General features: G+C 36.1%; 1 protein-coding gene across 7 annotated transcripts in view; it reads right to left on the bottom strand.

Annotated features, from left to right (window-relative positions):
- Positions 1-1438: 1438 nt before the first annotated feature.
- Positions 1439-19205, bottom strand: part of ZNF644 (zinc finger protein 644) — a 50150-nt gene continuing 32383 nt past the window's right edge. For 5 of the 7 annotated variants that reach the window (XM_065657551.1, XM_065657556.1, XM_065657550.1 and 2 more), the window contains 5 exons: positions 18843-18915; positions 14432-17478; positions 13648-14253; positions 3621-3723; positions 1439-3134 (listed from right to left, as the gene is read on the bottom strand). In XM_065657551.1, coding sequence (XP_065513623.1) covers positions 2942-3134; positions 3621-3723; positions 13648-14253; positions 14432-17447 — 3918 coding nt within the window. In that variant the 5' untranslated portion in view covers positions 17448-17478; positions 18843-18915 and the 3' untranslated portion in view covers positions 1439-2941. Of the gene's footprint in view, positions 3135-3620; positions 3724-10967; positions 11091-13647; positions 14254-14431; positions 17479-18809; positions 18916-19205 lie in introns of all 7 variants that reach the window. The other 2 variants (XM_065657557.1, XM_065657552.1) reach the window with 2 other exon arrangements.

The following is a 19205-nucleotide window of genomic DNA, read 5'->3' as shown; positions in this document are numbered from 1 at the left end:
GTCTCTAGCCAAAGTGAAAGAGCAACACTCATGTTTACACGTGCAATTCTTAAGTCCAGCTCTTCAGCACAGCCAGCCATACAGCCTCTCAAGCCACACATCCCAAAACATGAGATTCATATAATAAAGTGACTGACATAATTAACTCTCTTCTACCAGATTATTTAGAATCTCTGTGATTCTGGAAAGGGAGATTTATATCTCCTAGTAAGTAGTGACAGAAGATCTGTATTTCCAAACAACAGAAACCAAGAAAACCAACAGCCCCACTTGAGGACTAGGAGATAAAGAAAGCTTAAGGGTACTCTACTGATTTTTTTTTTTTTTTTAAAGATCATTCCGTCTGTATCAACCATATATGCAATTACTTTAATAGTCAGAAGAGTTCTAGAACTTCTATATATACTTCAAACTACATAGGCAAGGATCTGATGGCATTGGGGCACAGAGCTCAGAACGCCCGCCACTGAGAACTGCTGTGCTGCTGCAGAACCATCTCATTTCAGAAACTACTCCGGCTTGGAGCTCCCTGCTCTTCAGACACAACCTTGCATTGCAGTGTTACACAAAGCAGCTCACTATTGGACCGCAATGAACTAAATAGAATTAGGTAGTTTTTATTAGTTATTATGAACCTAAGAGAGTTTTTTGCTACTGCTAAATTCTGCACAGTATGGCTTCACCTTACAAGCATTCTTAACAATACAAGATAAATATAATTTGCACTTAATTTCTTCATCTGTTAAACAGCCACAAAGGACCTTTTTGGTGAGAAGGGTAAACAAGCACTCTATTAAAGCATTATAAACATACAAGGTGATTTTATCACTTCCCTCTATTCTGTCTCAACACATTGCTGTAAATTTTCCATTTTCACAACGTATATAAAAATCCCACAATCATCCACATATTTAGAAATTTGTTATTCTGCATACACATAATTTGTCTGCAATATACTTCAACATCCCAGTTATCTTTCCTAAAAATCTCTATTTTTTTCTGCAGCCTCTAAATGTACTGATGTAGATTTTCCAGTAAAAAAGAAAAAAAAAAAGGTAATAAATTTTGACAATAAAGCTGAAGTTCTCTGCAGCAACTTGTACAGTAAAACAGCTAATAGCACGAATTTAATGATAGCCTCGACAGCTAGGATGGCCTTGTCTCAGGACTCTTGTCCTGCAGTGCTGTGTATTTTTAGCCCACCTTTTTTACCAGAACGTTAAAAAGCCTCATGTGTTGCCTCTGAACTGCACACATACAGGAAGACAGACATTCATATTTTCCACCAATCAAATGTAATGCGTCTGTGAACAAGTCAGTTTATTGCAAGTAAATGTACTTTTACTTAAGATCATGAGAAGATTCTAATCTCAAGCAAGACAAATCAATTTCACAAACTTAATTCACACAATGCAAATAAACGCTTCACATTATAGACATTTAGATTTTCTTTAAACCTTTTTATTTAGAGATTTTTCTGGTAAGGAGATATACCATAGGAAAGCAATTTCACTGGCAGTGAGGTATGTATATACTCTACCAAAATACTCCTTTTGTTTTAACTGCTTTTAACTTTATTTACATATCAAGAAAATATCAATGCATATCCTTGGCTTAACTACAGTATGTTACCCTATATGAGTAAAATGAAATGTTACTTGCATACAAAATTGATTTGTAGAGGAACCTGATTTGATTTAAACAAAAATCATGTTCTGAAGACAGTTTAAATGAACAAACACAAGTCATCATGACCAAGACACCTGCACCATATTTCCATCCTCACAGCACATTTATTTCAGTAATTCTGTAAGTAGGTCCTTAGCATGAGCATAGTGTTACAGTTTTCATACATATAATCACATCCAAAACAAGCTCTAAATTTTAAGTTGTAAACATTCTCTTCATATGTAAAAACATCTCAAATCTGTGTTCGAACTTTCTAAAATGATCAGTCTTTTAAACAGAATTATAAATGAAAACTCTACTCTAACCGTGTAGTGAGCAATGCTTATTAGTACATTTCTACAGTGTTAAATAAAATAGTAGAGGCAAACTTCTGTAGGCAGGTCAGACTTTAAGTAAATCATCATAAAGAAACAAACTTGTTAACCAAAAGATGCTTTGTAATAAAGAAAGTTGGATTGAAATCTACTATGATACAAAAACATAAGGGTAAATACCATCTTTGTTGACAAGTAGGAGGTAGCATGGATGCACCACTTTATTGTCAGTGAGAAATGCAACTGAAGTAAAGAATATTTCCTTACCACAAATTTCCAGTATTATGTACATATTTCTCTTAGAAATTTGTTTAAACAAGTTTCCCTCCACTTTTTTAGTACAAAAAGCCTCATGTGATTTAAAAAAAACACTTACACACCTAGATAGAATAGTACTAACTGCCCTATTTGAATGAAACAGTCTCTTGAACTATGAAGTACATGATATTTAATGCCCTAAGTTGAGTAAATTGTATTAGCAGTTCTTGGTATTATACAAAACACTACATACATACAAACAAAATATAATAATATCTTATTTTACTATGTAATTCTTTTTGGAATAAACAGAGCCTTGATTTGGGTAACACTGAAGAGAACACGGTTTCTTTGTTTTATTAAAATCTGTCTTTTAAGTACCCATGTGCAACAATTTAAAAATGGCTGCCATACATGTAATGGTCTTGTACTGATAGTGAACACAGTAAGTGACAAAAACATAATAAACCTTAAAAACACATCTTCCACCCTATATAAAATATAAAGACTACTTACTGTAACTGTTAAGTATTCTATTTGTTTTGATGTTACTGTAATCCACTTCCTCTATTTTTCTGTCTTTAGCATTTATAAACATAATTTAGTGTAGCAATTTATTTTAAAAAATGACAAAGTATTTCAAATTTACATCCAATTAAAATTTAAAATGTTTCCTTGTTCTATGATGCTGCTTCTGCCATCAGTAAAGAAAATGAAGTTTCAGTAATTGAAGCAGGCTTTTTAAGTAGTGATGTGACTTCAACCATGCCAGCTCCAGTCCGTGGAAGATTTGCGTTGACAATGTGTCGCTGCAAGTGCTTTATCCAGTCTTCTTGAACAGACAAAGGTCCTCGAAAGACCAGACCACAAAACCTATGCAAACATTAGAATTATTCCATCAAGATATATCTAGGTCTACTGAAAAATTATGAAATTAAGTGGAAAGTCTTAATTTTCTTGAAGTTTGTTTCTACAAATTTTAGCAGCAAACCTTAGTAATTGAGTTCATTTACATTAACCGTGAACACAAAAAATTGCAGTTTATACAACATACACACTTACATTTTTAACACTAGCAATAACAATCTGTTGTTCTTACATAAGGTGTCTTTTGAAGGACAGAATATCACTCAGACACGAACAATGATATTTTAGCTAGAGAAACAGTCAGCAACCTCACACCTGAGTTTGACTGATTCAAGTCCTCTTGTTCAAATTAATTAAAATAGGCAACTGCTTCTCCCCCACTATTCAATTTAATCACAAACACATTTACAGGATACAATCTTAAATCTTCTTATGACTAAAATTAGCAAGCTCTTGAGAACGTGCTCTTTCAATTAAAATAACTCTATGTACCTGCATCTGAGTATGTAAACTTCATCAGCACTATGAGGTAATGGCAGCATTTTTTTCTTGCTTCCAGATCTTGACCTTGACTTCTTTTGCTTACAGTCTAAAGCTAAGAAGAGAGAGATTTCCATATGTAAAGTGATACTTGAATGAGAGTTAACCAAACATATTTAGTAAGCATCCCCTATAGCAGCAGTGAAAAGACATCTACCTCCTTGTTATTATACATTTAATTACAATGTGAATCCAAAACAATTACAGTGTGCTCTAAGAAATTTACTGGCAAAACACATTAAGCTATTTTTTTTAGTTTAGCACAGTGCTTGCTCTTTAACAGACTACATAATTGACATTCAGCATTAAACTGTTGTTTTAGCATCAGTAAGCAACTACTAACCTATTGCAGAATTATACAGAAGCAAAGCAGCACTGGAAATTCCCTTTCATGCATAAAACACTGTCAAAACCTTGGAACTTGTTTTTCAATTCAAGTACCATCATAAGACTGCTTATGTTCAACCAAGTTAAAACTTCACAAAATTGTAGCTTTTAGGCAACACAGTCAAGAATTTCTCATCTGAAAACACCTGCCATTTATTTTCGGCACAAAGCAAAAGTTTGTCCTTTTATTCTACAAGTTTCAAATGAAGCTTCCCCCTCACTCCTGTCTGAATTCTTATGCATCTTACAAAAATTACGTATTAATCCTTGGCAGCGAGAACTGGTATCAGTACAATCAACAGGGAAGGCAAGGCAACTTTTTAAATTCAGCCTAAGCATTTTAAACTATGTATGAAACCAACGTGTATGAATAGGAAACGCCCAGCAAATGGGTTCGGTTAGCATTGAGGTCTGTACCTCCCATAAACAGATGTCATAAGAATCTAACAAAACCTGGAGATTCAAAGTAGCAGCCAAAGCTGGGGGATGAGGGGATTAAACTGAGTTAATATTGTTATGATGAAACAGCTGATAAAGCTCAAGAAAAACCAGGAAGTTTGGGACTGCTTGAACTGAGAAAGTGCACCTAGCCACACTGCTATTTCAAAACACAAGACACTGACAGTAAAACCCCACAGAAGCCTGAAAGACAGTAACAAATGGTATTCTTGATACCAAAAAGGCATAATGCTATACTACTGATGCGTCTTAACAGTAACATTTGAAAAACTGTTACACTTGTTTAAGTTTTGACTCCTGTAACATAAACCAGAAGAATAAACCTCTTAGTATGCTGAAGCATAAGACATCTGGTGAGGCAAAACATTCTGATTGAAAGAACACATGGTCTTGATTCCATGCTTCATTTTTCTTACATCCTCCACATAAGCACCTCTCAAGCTTTTATCTTGTAGCGAAACTTTTAACTTGTAGATGCACCAGACATTTCCCAGGTCCATCCCCCGATTTATAGATTCCTAGACTATCTAGAAAAATTAGAATTGATTTCTGAGGTTTGAAGGTACCAGAGAACCAATCAAAGAAGCAGATAGCGACCTAAAGACACTTCCTTCAGACCCAGGGTCAAGCCATCATTAGGAAGATGAAGCTCAACAGCTTTTTTTTGATGGTAACAATGAAAGCAGTCTGGATATAAAAGCAGTGACCCAAGGCGGATAGGTGGGGAGCGAGACAGAAATGGCTAAGATAACTTCTGGAAAAGTGAATAGGTAAGGGGTCCTTTGTGCTTTATGCTCTCATCAGAAGCATATTCTTCATATAATTAGGAAGAAAAAAGTTAACTATCTTTCAGGAACTACCAAGTAGTATAAATATTTTACATTACCACAACATCAGTAACAACTTCACCAGAAATGTAAGCAGATAAAACACTGAAACCCAGACACCCATTCTCTGAAGAGAAATATTTGCATGAGGGGAGACTTATCTGAAGCAGTTATTACAGCAAAAGCTTTGCCATTGCCAATTTTGCAGAACATGATGGGAAGAAGGGAAACAAGCCGGTATTATCTGAATGCAAACACATCCATGAGCTGCATCTGATGTCAGTTAGTTGATGTCAATTGATATGAGTGGAAAAAAAAAAGCAGTAGACAGCAGGCCCCTTCTAGAGAAGCCCACATGCATTTGAAACAAGAACTAGCCTATTTCCTTCACGTTGGCAAATTTCAGACACGTATTCCAGTCGAGAAATTTGATTCCACTCACATACATGCCAAGCATTTCAGAGAGCTTTCACTTTCTTACTAGACTTGAATTGGTCTTCTGCAAACCTAATGGTGTTGTGTGTGTAATCTAAGAGCAATCAAATAGACTGCAACACAGACAGCCACTGCTGTAATGTACCAGGAGTGGTAGTTTCCACTTCCTTGAAAAGTACCTTTTCCAAGAACAATGAGAAAACAAGGAAAACAAAGGAACTGGCATCTTCTCTGAGCCATTTACAATGGAGGCTTTAGAGAGAGAAATCACAAAACAAAGAACAGAAAACACAGTAAAAGACATCGAGAAAAAAATTTCTCAGAGTAACTTAGCTAAGATTGGAAGTAGATTTGCCCAATCAAGAAGCTGTTACAAAAGATGAAAAATACTAAGAATACTAAACTTGTGTTCTGAGAGGGACATTTTTTGTTCCCTTTGTCTTTCGACATAGTGAACATATTCCTTTACATTTTAGAGGGTACAAAGAAGCACAAGCACATTTTGAAGTTACTCCAATGAAGCAGGAAAATAAGTGGAGAAACAGCAAAATCTGGGTAAAGCTGACTGAAAATCGTAATTCCAACACCAGTTACCAGAGATGTGTACCAGTAACTGCCACATTAATTTCATTTTGTCTATCCAGAGAGTAAAAGTTTAAATGAAGTCACATGCACACACCGAAGTACTCTGTTGATATGATGCTTACAAGTATCATCAGTCACATCATTTCCTCACCCACACGAAAGGATAGCCCTGTTCTGACCAAAACTCAGTTATTGTTCTTCCCATGCCTTTACTGTAACAAAGCACGACAGCTTCAGAAAGTACATTTTTAGCACTTTTGGGAAGAGACCAAGGATAATTAGCTGTAGTAAGCTCCATGGAAATTGCAGCAAATTGTCAGAGACAGGCAGGAACCACCTACCATTAATGCCTCCTTTGTGGCTATCACGGCTCCCAAACTATCATCCTTCATTCTCCATAAAGGCCAAATTCTTCTTGGAAGAAGCCTCCTACCTGCAAGTTTGGCCACCTGGTGTTTCCTAGTTGCTACTCCAAAACCCTTTTTTAAACAACCAGTTACATCACTTCAACAAACCTCTCTGATACAGCATGACAGAGACAGAGAAACAACCCACTTAAAACAAAAGACAATCAAACTTTGGAGGAATCTTCTTGAGGGACTCAATTTCAGAGCATACTATTTAGAAAAATACATATGAGATAAAAAGGCGGCATACAAAAACTTACTTTACCTCTGTGACCACTTAACAAGAAAGACTACAAGCAGATGGAGATAGGAGGCTAAAATAAGAATGCCTAAGACAACATGAATTAGAAAGTCACAATCAGATGCCATGACATTTGGTCTGAGGTTCAAAATTAAGCGCATCGATGGTAATTTGCAAGCTTCACTTCTCCATGTCTCCCAACATGGAACACTTCTCATTTCAGGAAGACTGAAGCTGGGTCTTTATTCGGACTTCATTACTTTTGTCATAGTGTATGTAAGCTAACACAAGCTGAATAACTGCATGCATAAAAAGCATCTAATTAGCCATTTAAAACCACTGCAAATTAAAAAGTAAAAAACAATGAATTACCTTTCATGTATATTTATTCACTAGTTTTTCAAATTCAATCACTTCCTATCTATCCTCATCATTATTGAACAGTAAAATGCATTAAAACAATTCCTCCAGTAATTTGCTCCCTGAAGGATTTTATAGGATACTAAAAATTAACTCATTGTGCCAGTTGACTGGTTATAACTGTAACAACACAGAATAAAGACACGCGAGGCCAGTGGATCTCAGATTTCTGCTGGAGCTGCATATGCTTCCACAGTGAACTTCCCGAAGCTACAATTTTGACAAAGCAATATGAAAAATTATTTGGAAGTGTAGTGGCTGCATGAACTGCTACCTCAGTCATACCACGGGCTCAACAGCTCAGACACCTTGCTCCTTATTTTATTTTTCTGTCCCAAACTTCCAAAAAAGCAGTCTCCATCTACAGAAGCAAAGATGAAAGAAGAGAGCGGCAACTGGCAGAAGATGACAGCCAGTAAGAAGAGATAGGAGTATGTGAAAAGACTCAACAAAGAGAAGAAGTGAAAAGCCAGGGTGCAAGAGAGAATCAAGAGACACTGGAGGGACAAATAAAGGAAGGAAGCAGGATATACAACTGTACCAAGAAGAGTGAGATTTTGAAGATTTTGCACAGTTCTGTCCAATGCTCTGAAGACAATCAGAAGAAAGAAGCAAGTTTGCCACATGCTCTGAGAAACACTAATGTGCTACTATTCATCAAAAAATATTTATCATCAGTTATAAAAAGAAATTAGCATCTACTCAAGATGAGCGATTAAATCATTACGTTGTTCGAAACCGGGCTGCATAGCAAAAAAAAAAAAAAAGTTCCAGTCAGACATCTGAAGACCACCATGCAAGCACTAAGACAAAAGCAAGTAGCTACCAAATGAACCTAGAAAGGCATTTGCTATAAAGTGGATCCATACTGCATAACTATAGGCACAAATTAAGTTTAATAAACACTAACCTTGAACAGCCAACAGCCTAAAAAGTTCCACTTCTAGATGTTTTTCTTGAGTCTATTCTCAAAATTTACCACTACACTTAACTGTGTCTATTATACCGTTAAAACTGACAAGTTGCATTTGCAAAAAAAAAAAAAAGAAAAAGAAAAAGAAAAAAGGGGTAGGATTAACTACATGTGACCGAATTACTGACTCTGAAGAAGGAGGGCATCTGCTAGAAAAGCAACATGATAATAGTCAATATCAAAAACATATGCAGACAAACTGAAAAACTGAGTAGAAGAATACTATGTAAGCTAATGTAGCGCTAGGGAAGATCTCGCTTCGGTGACATGCAGAGATTACTATATGTCTCTTACTAAACAGTAATGCCTAGATAGCTCCCATAACAATAGCCAAATAAAATAATTACAACATTTGTGTTTACATACAACTATTTAATTACGGAAAGAAACTGAGGTAAATATTCAACCAACGTGATTTCTTTTTGGTAGTTATGTTTACTTTAGAAGATGTGAAAAAGGCTTCATGAAAACAGGGAGAACCTGTATAAATATATCCTCACTGTCTCCATACAAGTTCCAGGCTACAGTCAAACTGAAGACATCTCAAAACCACTCTCAACTGCAACCACTTTTTAATAAGAAAAACTGAGATGTCCCCAAAAACGACACTCATGGCAAAGTTTTAAACTAGTGTGTTCTAGTGAAATCTTGCATTAAAATAATTCTCTTCACAAACCTTACAATATGAAGTGGAATATCAAATAAAAACACTGTTTAGAAGCATATTTTCTGGTCTATGAGCCTTGCCTGCATTGAGCGTGCTCGAATGAAAAGTCAACGAGCGAAGTTTACAGCCTTCACAAAGTTACAACAGTTTTAATGGTAATGACTAAGTTAATAGAAACATATATTGGTTGCACAATGTTATAGCCTGAACTTAAGTGTCTCTAAGTCATAAGTTTCAATGAAAGGCCTTTATCCACATGGTACAGGCTATTTATCTGGCTCAGCTCCAGCTGCTGAGATCAAAAGATTTCTTTTTTTAAAGGCTTTGTTTCTATTTTTTTTAAGCTTTGTTTTTAACAACAGTTTGTTTCTAACTTAATTTTAAACAAACATCGAGGTCCAATGACACAAGACTCGGGAGTTTTCTTTCAGTTCTTTTCAAGAAAGTGGCAACTGTTCTGATGAGTATGCTACTACTTCCCTAGCAAAATACATTTCTTAAAGAAAACAAACAAAAATACCTGAAGGCACCATAACAAGCTACCTTCGCTTTTCCCATTTAGTAAAAGGTTAAGCTGAGGTGCAAGGAGCTTGTCTAGGATCGAACCTCTGTGTACTAAGTATCCTGTTCGCCAGTGTCTCTTCTAATGAATTATTGCTAAGATTTCAACGTGCAATTTAAATATATAACTATTGAAAAATATTTCACCCGTAGGTAGGTATATACACAAAGTAACTTACCACAAGGCTAATATCAAACCATACCAGTGATAAATGAAGTCCACTATCCTCATATTTCTACTGAATAAATATGAAAACTTTCAGAATCACTAGCTAAAGGCATACACTCCTACACATTGGATATTACTGCATCTGCTGACTTCCTTCTAAATCTACTTTGTTTCAGCATTAACTTAGTATAATGTAAGACCTGGCAGCCACAGGCCCAGTTTGTAAAAGTATTTCTTTTAGCCTTCTGCTGAGAAAACCTGAAACTCAGTTTGTCATTCTTAGCATAATGAGTTATATCTGCAGTCAAGAAAAGGATTTTCCAAAGTATTGTGTCAAAGTCTGTGCTTGTTGACACAGAAAACTGACAGTTGCCCTTCTTAATCACAGAATATTCCAGACTTTGTATTTCCAAATTTTCCTCACTATATTCCATATCTGCTTCTCAATTTGCTGTTGATCATACAAAGTCCCACTAGTCTCAGCAATAATCCAAGTAAACTCAGAAATTGCCTACAGCCAAGCAGGTCTCTGGAAATTAGTCAAAATATAGAATATTAGAGGAATTTAAAAATGAAGTATGTTTTAATAAAAAAACATTAATAGCAGTGCCAAATGCTGTACTACACTCACTCCATGTCAGACCAGATAGTTTTTGGGTTGTGAGCCAAACAAGAAATGAAACCAACTACATATGATATGTTGTTAGAAATACACAAACTGCAAAATTACTTGATTTTCCTATTTTAAGTTCAGTATTTTTAGTAACTGAATGTACTAGACTGTAGAAATTGCTTTTTTGTCTGGTTTGGTTTTGGTTTTTTTCCCCTATCTCATTTTTGAGGTATTTTTAAACATTTCATTAGAAGGCCAACTAGCTGTTTTGGAAGTCGTGATATTGTAGGAGAATGAATTTAAGCAATCATCTCTTAGTTCTGCTTACATACCTTAAGTGTTTGATCCATAATAAATGAGTAAGAATGAAAATCGGACATGAGAGTGGACAACAGCAACATACCTTTTCTTAAAAGTTGCTGAAGTTTTATGGCAAATACATTGTTTACCAGCAGAAGCCTCAAAATTATTTTGAATTAACATGTGCTTTTGTCCAGTCTGATGAGGAAAATGTATCATAGACAGACTTGCTTTTACATCTGTAACAAAACATACCTGTCCCAGTCAAAAGTCCAGCACTCTTCTTTCGTGCATAAGCGCGTAAGTGGTTGGACAGGCTAACAGCACTTGTAAACGTCGTATTGCAATGCACACACGTTCTAAGCTTCACAGGCATACCTATCATTCAAAAGAAAACTATAATCCAGTTCTCTCTTCAAAAAATGAAATTCTCAAAGCGTTGTAAAAAGTTTTCTGCAATAAAGATGGTTTAAAATATATTCACTGCATTGACGCAATTGTTTTGTATATCAGAAGGATCCAAGTTAATCGTTATTAGTTTTCCATGTAGTGCTTTAAGCCAAACCATGTTACTTGAAAAAGAACAGAAAGGAGGCAACTTGAGCCTGTTAGGCTACTCTGCATTTAATACCTGCTATCAAGTTCCTATAGACCGCCACAATATGAAGCTCTAATCCCACAATACAATCCTGCAATTTGAACAGCACAATTCTGTCACGAAATTTCAGAGCTTGCAACATTTCCAATAAAAAGAATTTTAAAAGTCTAGTTGACAATGTCATAATCAAAAATGTTTTACCCACATTACTGAAGAGCTCAATACTAAATTAGGCTGCTGTTGAAGGCTCAGAGAAAAAGGTGGTAAAACACACCACTGAACAGCTGTTACACAAAACATTTTGTTCAGTGCATTTTCTGTTCATTACTTTAGATGCGCAATCGATCATGAAAGTTAATGATTTGAAGATTTTTGCTAAAATCTTTGTGCTAAATAAATGATCAACAAAGCAACATGCTCTTTATCACAGGAAAACAGTGAAACAATACTGAACTCCTCACTTACCAGACAAAGAAACCATTATAACTTTTCTGCTCAACTTCACCATAATGTTTCTCCCTTCGTTTTACCAAAGATACATTGTTTTGGTCAACTAATATTTCAAGTTCTCTACTAATAAATTCTTAGAAGAATAAATTAAAAAAGCTAAAACTACTAGCTGTAAAGCCTCGGTTTGCAGGAAATAAAGAATCCTATTCTCCAGCAGCCCACAGAAGACATGCTGTTTTTTCAGGCAAGTTACAGAAGAAAAACACCTGGCTGGTAAAAACCTTTTTAAAAACTAAAACCAGAATTAGAAATACTTGCCTTTTCAGGAAAAAACAGAAGAATCTCAACTTGATGTTAAATATTTTCTTATTAACTCAACTGGCACAGTGCGTTAGTTGTCAAATTCTATTACCTCATCCACAGATAATTATAGGGCCTCATTTGTAACTGTTAGTACTATGCAAGCATGTTTATTTTTACCTGGTTGTTCATCACAAACAAAACGGTGCTACCTAATATTCAGTGGTAAATATTAAGCAGAAAGCAATACACTGTGTCAGGTTTGGCAAGCTATTTCTTTAGAATTGTTTTTCAAACCTTTAAGCCTGGCAAAGACACACTTCCTTTATTAAGCAATCTCCTGTTTTAAAGGACAACCACAGACCTCCAGAAGACATTAAATGTAATTCTGTTCCACCTCTACTATGTCATTTTAGAAGTCACCTTTGTTAAGAAATTGACTGCCACACTTTTGCAGTCTCCTAGAAGAACTTCTGAGCACATTGGATTGTTGTTGTTTTTATTTGTTTAAAAGACGACAAGAATATAGGTGAAAAAGTACTAGGCAGTTCTACTAACCTGCACTGGGTAATAAGAAGAAAACCAACAGAACCAAAAAGTCAGGGGTATAAAAACAAGAACCTGCTCCTCAAACTAAACAATCCTGCGGCATTATAAGGTGGTTTCCAAACAAGAAATGGGTAAATGCAAACTCTACATACACATTAAAAAGGATGTTGTAAGAATTGCCCAAGACTAGAAATAACTCTTATGTGACAAATAGGTTAAAAATAACACTCTAAACCCTTGCTCTATTAGTATACAGAGTATCTAGGAAGTTGATTATAGAACTGTTTCATTAGCACAATCCTCAGCGAGTGGCAAGCACTGCCTGCATTGGTCAAGGGCTGTGCATCAGAAACCTGCTGGCTACAACTGTATTCCAACAAAGCTTGAACCAGCACAGGTCTACGCTCAGGACAGACGGGCCCTACGCAAGCATCAGGTTCTCACAGCAGCCGCAGTTTTGAAACAAACAAGAATTAATCCATGTTGTAAGAGTACGTTTGCCTAAAACCACCAAAATTAGTTGACAGTGATGCACCAATTTGGAATATTATGCATTTATAACGGTATCAACAGTTCTGTTAGCTTGAGCAAATGCTGCTTTGCACAAATCTCAAAGATTTAAATGAAGTAGTTCCCAAATCAGCTGTTTTAATTCCCAGAAACAGGGTTACAAGCCCAAACATTTCAGAACTGTTAGTCTACCAAATATGCCTGGACACTTCAACTTGTTACTGCAGGATGTGTCTTCTTCCTTACTGAGGCTCATTTTGTGTCTGCTTTGAATTTGTAGGCCCAGCCATATGCAGAACAGAAATTATGTGCCATGCAAAAACCCCTCAGTGCTGCTGAGGGGTGCTTTCACTTTAGGAAAAACGTGTCAGAAAAAAATTGCTGTGCTACCTCTCGCAGTCAGCGTCCTCTGGAAATGAAACAAGAAGTGAATAGAATCCCGAATAAAATACTCTGCATTTGTACATTTTCTATGAATTAAAGGATTATTTGGAAATGTTGTCAAGACAGCTAGAAACATCTTCTTACCTGACTGCATAGTCAAGTCCATTTTTTGTGGCTGGTACATCAATGGACTGTCTTCATTAAGTGGAAGAACACATTTCTGAACAAACCTCTTTCTTGCAGTTTGATTATGAATCTTTTGAGGAGAGATATTAGGATTCCTTTCTTCTCCTAACCTCTTATTTTTCAGGAGTTCTATCAGTGTAAGTGACTGATTTTTTTTCCCATCATGTAGTACTGCTTTTGTTTCATCACATTCATTTAGGAAACTCAGCCCTTCTTCCTCTGATGCAGACACAGATGTATCTTCAGTCTTTAGGCCATTATGGTATGCTTCAAGAGGTATAACATTCTGAGATAAAAAGTCATCATTTGATGCATATTTCTGAGCGACAAACGGTCTGGGAATAATGCGGCGACTGTTCAAAGCCTTTAGGATTTTTTCATACTTCTCTTCATTTTGCATCATCTCATTCAGAACGCAGATCGGAGACTTGTGTGCGTCCCACTTGGTTTTGCCAAGTCTCTTCAGGTGTCCTCGCACATGATTAGACAATCCAATTTTAGTATCAAACCAGCCTCCACAGAGCTGACACGTATGCTCAGAGGAAGTTTCAGATTTCTCAATCGCTACAAAGAAAACAATTTTCATGTTTTTTGACAATTATATGCAGTTAAACACTACAATAGCAAATCACAAGGACAAAAAGAGAGGCTTGGCAACAAGATAAAGCAAGTCTTGTTTAGCGCTCAATAAATCCCTCTGTCCCCTTTATAAACAAATTTACAAAAAGAAAACAAACCTTACCTTTTCTAACACGTTTAACAGGAGTTCCTGTTCCAGTTCTTTTAAAGTGTTGCATTTTGTCACTTGTTGCTATCTGTTCTGGTGAAACAACGTGACGAGCTTCATAGCTGAGTCCAGCTCTGTGAAGATGTCCTCTGACATGATTAGACAATCCAACACCTGTTTCAAAGGTTGCTGGACAGTATGGGCAGGACTTCTTTTCAAGCGACAAATCATTCCAATGGAAAACTGAATTATGCTTTGGCAATGCTGATCCCACATTTTCTAAATTCTGAGGATCATGCAAATCATGCAGGAAGTTACCACCCTCAGCATCTTCATAATACTCAAAATAAAAGCCATCATTCTGCTCATAACCAAGTGCCGATTTATCACCAGCTTCATGATCTTCCATTTTACCTTTGAATATGGGGAATAGGTTTACATGCTCCTGATTAATATCACTGTAAGATTCATCCTCCAGAGACTGTGTAGTGTAATCACATAGTTCAACATTATCCCATGAACTTTCATCCTCCGTTTCATAGCTGTCTTTTTTTTCAGCGGAGTTAAGTTTCTGTAAAACAACAACAGTCATTTTATGCAGAAAATCTGGATAACAATCCAAATAATCTCCTCTAACAGAGCCTTTCGTCTTGGATTCTTTAACCACTCTTTTTACAGCTACATGCCTACAATCTTTACAGCCTTCTGCCCTTTTGCAATCAAGATTACTTGGATCCATGACAAAACAATCATTACAGGGGCTACTTGATGAAGAAAATAAATGTAAAGAAGAGAGAGAGTCAACCTCTTCCTTTTTTAAATGCAAAGGATAAGAGTCACTAGATTTTTTAATCATTCTGTAGTTTTCATATTTGTGTCTATATAAATAATTACTGCTTGTTTTCACCCTAGCTTTCTGCTTTGCTGCTTGATGAAAACAATTAGGTTTCTGCTCAAAGCTATTTCTAGTTAAAAGGGTCTTGTTTGTAGAATTTAGATTGCACACACTTACAGATGACTGTGAAACGCTTTTCCGAGCCTTCTGTATCCTGTAGGGTCTCTTGTGAAGTTTTGCGAAGTTACTGGACTGTGAAGTGGCGCCAAATGATCTTTTTACATCCTGTTTTAAAACAGAGTTCTTTGGAAAAGTAGAAGATTGTTTGATCAACTGTTTTGTCCTGCTACCGAAATCTAAAGATTCTTCTATTATGCTGCCTTTTCTTTTTTCTAGTCTAAGATGGCTACCAAAGGGTTCAATGCATGATGCTGGATGCAAATACTCCATGTGTTTTTTTAAAATGCTTCTAGCTGAAGTAGTAAATGGGCACATCTTACACATATACGCTGATGACTTTTTTGAGGATCCTAAATATGGATCTTTCAAGGATGCCTTTTTCTGTGTTTTCCTCTGGGACATGTCGCTACCGATAATTGAGCATTTGACTACTGCTCCATGAGCAATTCCTCGATGGCATTCCAGTTCATTTTCTGTCACAGCCATGAAATTGCATTCCTCACAGCAATAGTATCTTTTATCTTTTTCATGGGTCTTTGCATGCTGCACAAACGTTTTGGGACAATTGGTACCAAATACACACTGTGGGCACTGTAACCGTGCACTCCTACCCTCATCCTGAAGTTCCTTCAGCTCACGGATTTCTTCCATCAGTTTCTGCCTTCTTTCCTGGTGAATTATCATATGTTTAAGAAGTGAATTACGATCTCGAAATGTCCTTCCACATTCTCTACATGCATAGGGCCTGGGGACATTGAGATGTCGGAAATGACTGTTCCCATCTAAATGGTACATCATATGCCTATGCAGATGCTTTTTCTCCCTAAAATTCACATTGCACTTTGTACAGGGATAAAATGATGGTTCATCAGTACTGAAAGTAGACGGTGGTTCAGAATCATTCTGTTCACATTTATTTTTTAAAGTACTGGAAAAAAAAGTGCCAGTGTGAACAGGAGAAGTATCTTCTGCACAGTTACTAGTGGGACTATAAATGAGCTGCTGGATGGCATCAACAGCTTCCAGCTCTTCATCTGTGGATTCAGGCTTTACTTTACTCAATGAATATTTATGTGGTTCTATTATTTGTAGCTCCTCATTCTGGTCTAAGAAGTCAACATTTAATAGTTTTGATTTACTAGGAATACAACTGGTATCACCAAAACAGTCTTCAGTATAGCGTGTTATTTTACTAACATCCATTTTCCTTTTTCGCTTTTTTTCTAAGCCTACTTTACAGTGGATGGGAGACTTCTCTATTGTTTCTTCATTTGTCATAAGAAACTGTATAAACTCTTTTTGTGGATCCCAGCTGGGATCACATCCCGATCCAAAGTCACCTGTACCTGAGGAAACGCCTGTTAATGTATCAACACAATCATCTTTTACTAGTAAATTTTTATCATCCTCACAAACTTCTACTTGTCCTACTAAAGTGCTATCTACACTATTTCCTACTGATTTCTGTGAATCACAACCAATTGAAGCAGAGGTAGGTAGATTTTTAATGGAATGAGTCAGGTTCTTAGCATGTGCTACATCAGGTAACAAAAATAAAACTTGGTGCTGATTTGATTTCTGTGTTGTACTCTTTGCAGGCAGCTGAAGATCATGAACCACTGTCAAAGCTGAGCAGGAATCTGTGTGATGACCTACAGGCTGTCCAGTGGTTAATGAAACACTGCCTTTATTCATAATGGAAGTCTTAGTTGAGGTGGAGTGTGAAACTGGTCCATTAACAGCAGTTCCTCTAGACAAGATAAAGTTTTCACTAGAAACAGCAGGAGCACCAGTGTGTATAAATAGAGAAGTCTGGCCTCCACTTAAGGCTTTTTCAGTTCTGTCCCTTGATAGCTCCTCAGGCAGAATCAATGTATTGTTCTTCTGAAATGACGTGTCGCTCTCTTGTGGTTTAGGAATGCCACCTTCTTCCTCAGAGATGAAATTATCATCACACAGGATTTCTTCTTCTTCTTTAGCACCAATGACTTCAGTATTTATCTCTAAATCATCCATATTGCTGGTCTGTCCATTAAGTACGTTTATACTAAAAAACCCAACAAAAACAAAAAACAAAACAATAAAAGAATCAGGCAATCACATAAATAATGGCAAATTTAATTCACAGTTTTCTTCAGGATCACCCTTCTCCGAACTATGATCTAAAAATATGGTTTGAATTTGTTAAAAACGTATTTTCTTATCTAGGATATTCAAGACAAGTTTAAAATTAATCAATGAAGCAATTAAAATATATATACTTTTTTTGCTATGCTATATTAATAACCCTACAGCAAACCAGTCACTGCCCAATATCCCAGTTCAAAAAAGGCTGAACACCTGCAGGCAAGCAAGATGGGGGAAATGAGATTGTAAAAAACTGTGCAAATACATTCTACATGTACATTAACATAAACACAGAACACAGTTTATCTTTAGTTGTTTTCTAGAAGTAAAGACTACCCAGACATCTGCTACTTATTTCAGTGTTGGGGGGGGGGGGGGTTGATTGTTTTGTGATTTTGTTTTTGTTTTTTAAACCATACTTCCCTTTAGCACCTAGGAAACGAAAATAATATTACTTTTTTCAAAGTGCTTGCATACAACTGGCATGATGCTGCACAGAAGCCTGCAGAAATGTTTACTTTGGTATTAAAGGAGAAAACACAACTAAGCTGATTTTGAACATCTGATTACTGATAGAAACATACAAAAGGATCAAAGTCACTGAAGAAATTAAATATCTTCCCATCCCCTTCTTACAAAAGGATTCTACTTGTTTTAAAATAAATAAATAAATAAGATCCTTCTTATGTTATACCACCATTTTAAATGATAAGCAAATAAAATAGCATCTTCTCAAAGATGGAAAAAACCCCACAATTAGAAGCAAACATTTAATTAGGATTTACCTACCAGAGGAAATCACCATGTTGAATCCAGAGCATGACAATAATAGTACCTACTAGCACAGGGAACTACCACATATTCATTCCCTCTGGAAGGCCTTGTGTACATAAATGTGTCTTTCCACAAGTGACTTTCATTCATATACAAAATCATCTACCCGATGTTTAATGAGCACAAAGAAGTTACCTACACGTGAAAATCAGTGCGTAATAAATAGGAACGTGAACTTAAGTCTACCCTGGCATTTACCTCTCATATGGGTCCTCAGAACACAGTAAGCATAAGACATTAAAACACCCATCTAGGAGCTGGAAACATCTATCTATATTTTACAGAAATCATATATTTTACCCTTAAAGAGTACTATTCACTTTGATCTTTTGAGGGATTTGATTCCTGCCTTTGGATACTTAGTTTCAGTTACTAATTAAGATTTTTGAATCAAGCTCAGTTAAAAGGAGTCATTACCTAGACTCTTTGAATTAAGATGTTATAACTCACAACTAATATCCATGGCTCCCTGCAATGGTCCTTCATCAAAATCAAGGAAGACCACGCTTGACATCCTTTTTTCCTAAAGAGAGAAAAAAACTGGTTAAATGACACCACTTTCATCTTTATACGTCACACTGTAAAATGACTCCAGCATTTCTATTAGTTTTTCAATTCAACATTATGATAGCTATCCACACAATTCAAAGCTAGCTACAGCCTCCTGGAAATTCTGTTATTGTGCTTGTTTTGTTTCAAAACAGCAAAAGGACAAAGCAAATACTTTAATCTCCTTTAAATGTGTAAAAACCAAACCTTAACGTAATATGACATTTACTAGTTTGAAGATAAAAGAAACTATAAATATAGAGT

The sequence above is a fragment of the Caloenas nicobarica genome, chromosome Z (assembly GCF_036013445.1).
Source record: "Caloenas nicobarica isolate bCalNic1 chromosome Z, bCalNic1.hap1, whole genome shotgun sequence".
In the NCBI taxonomy this organism is placed as follows: Eukaryota; Metazoa; Chordata; class Aves; order Columbiformes; family Columbidae; genus Caloenas; species Caloenas nicobarica.
The sequence above is the reverse complement of the archived record's forward strand: the minus strand, read 5'-3'. Positions and strand labels throughout refer to the sequence as shown.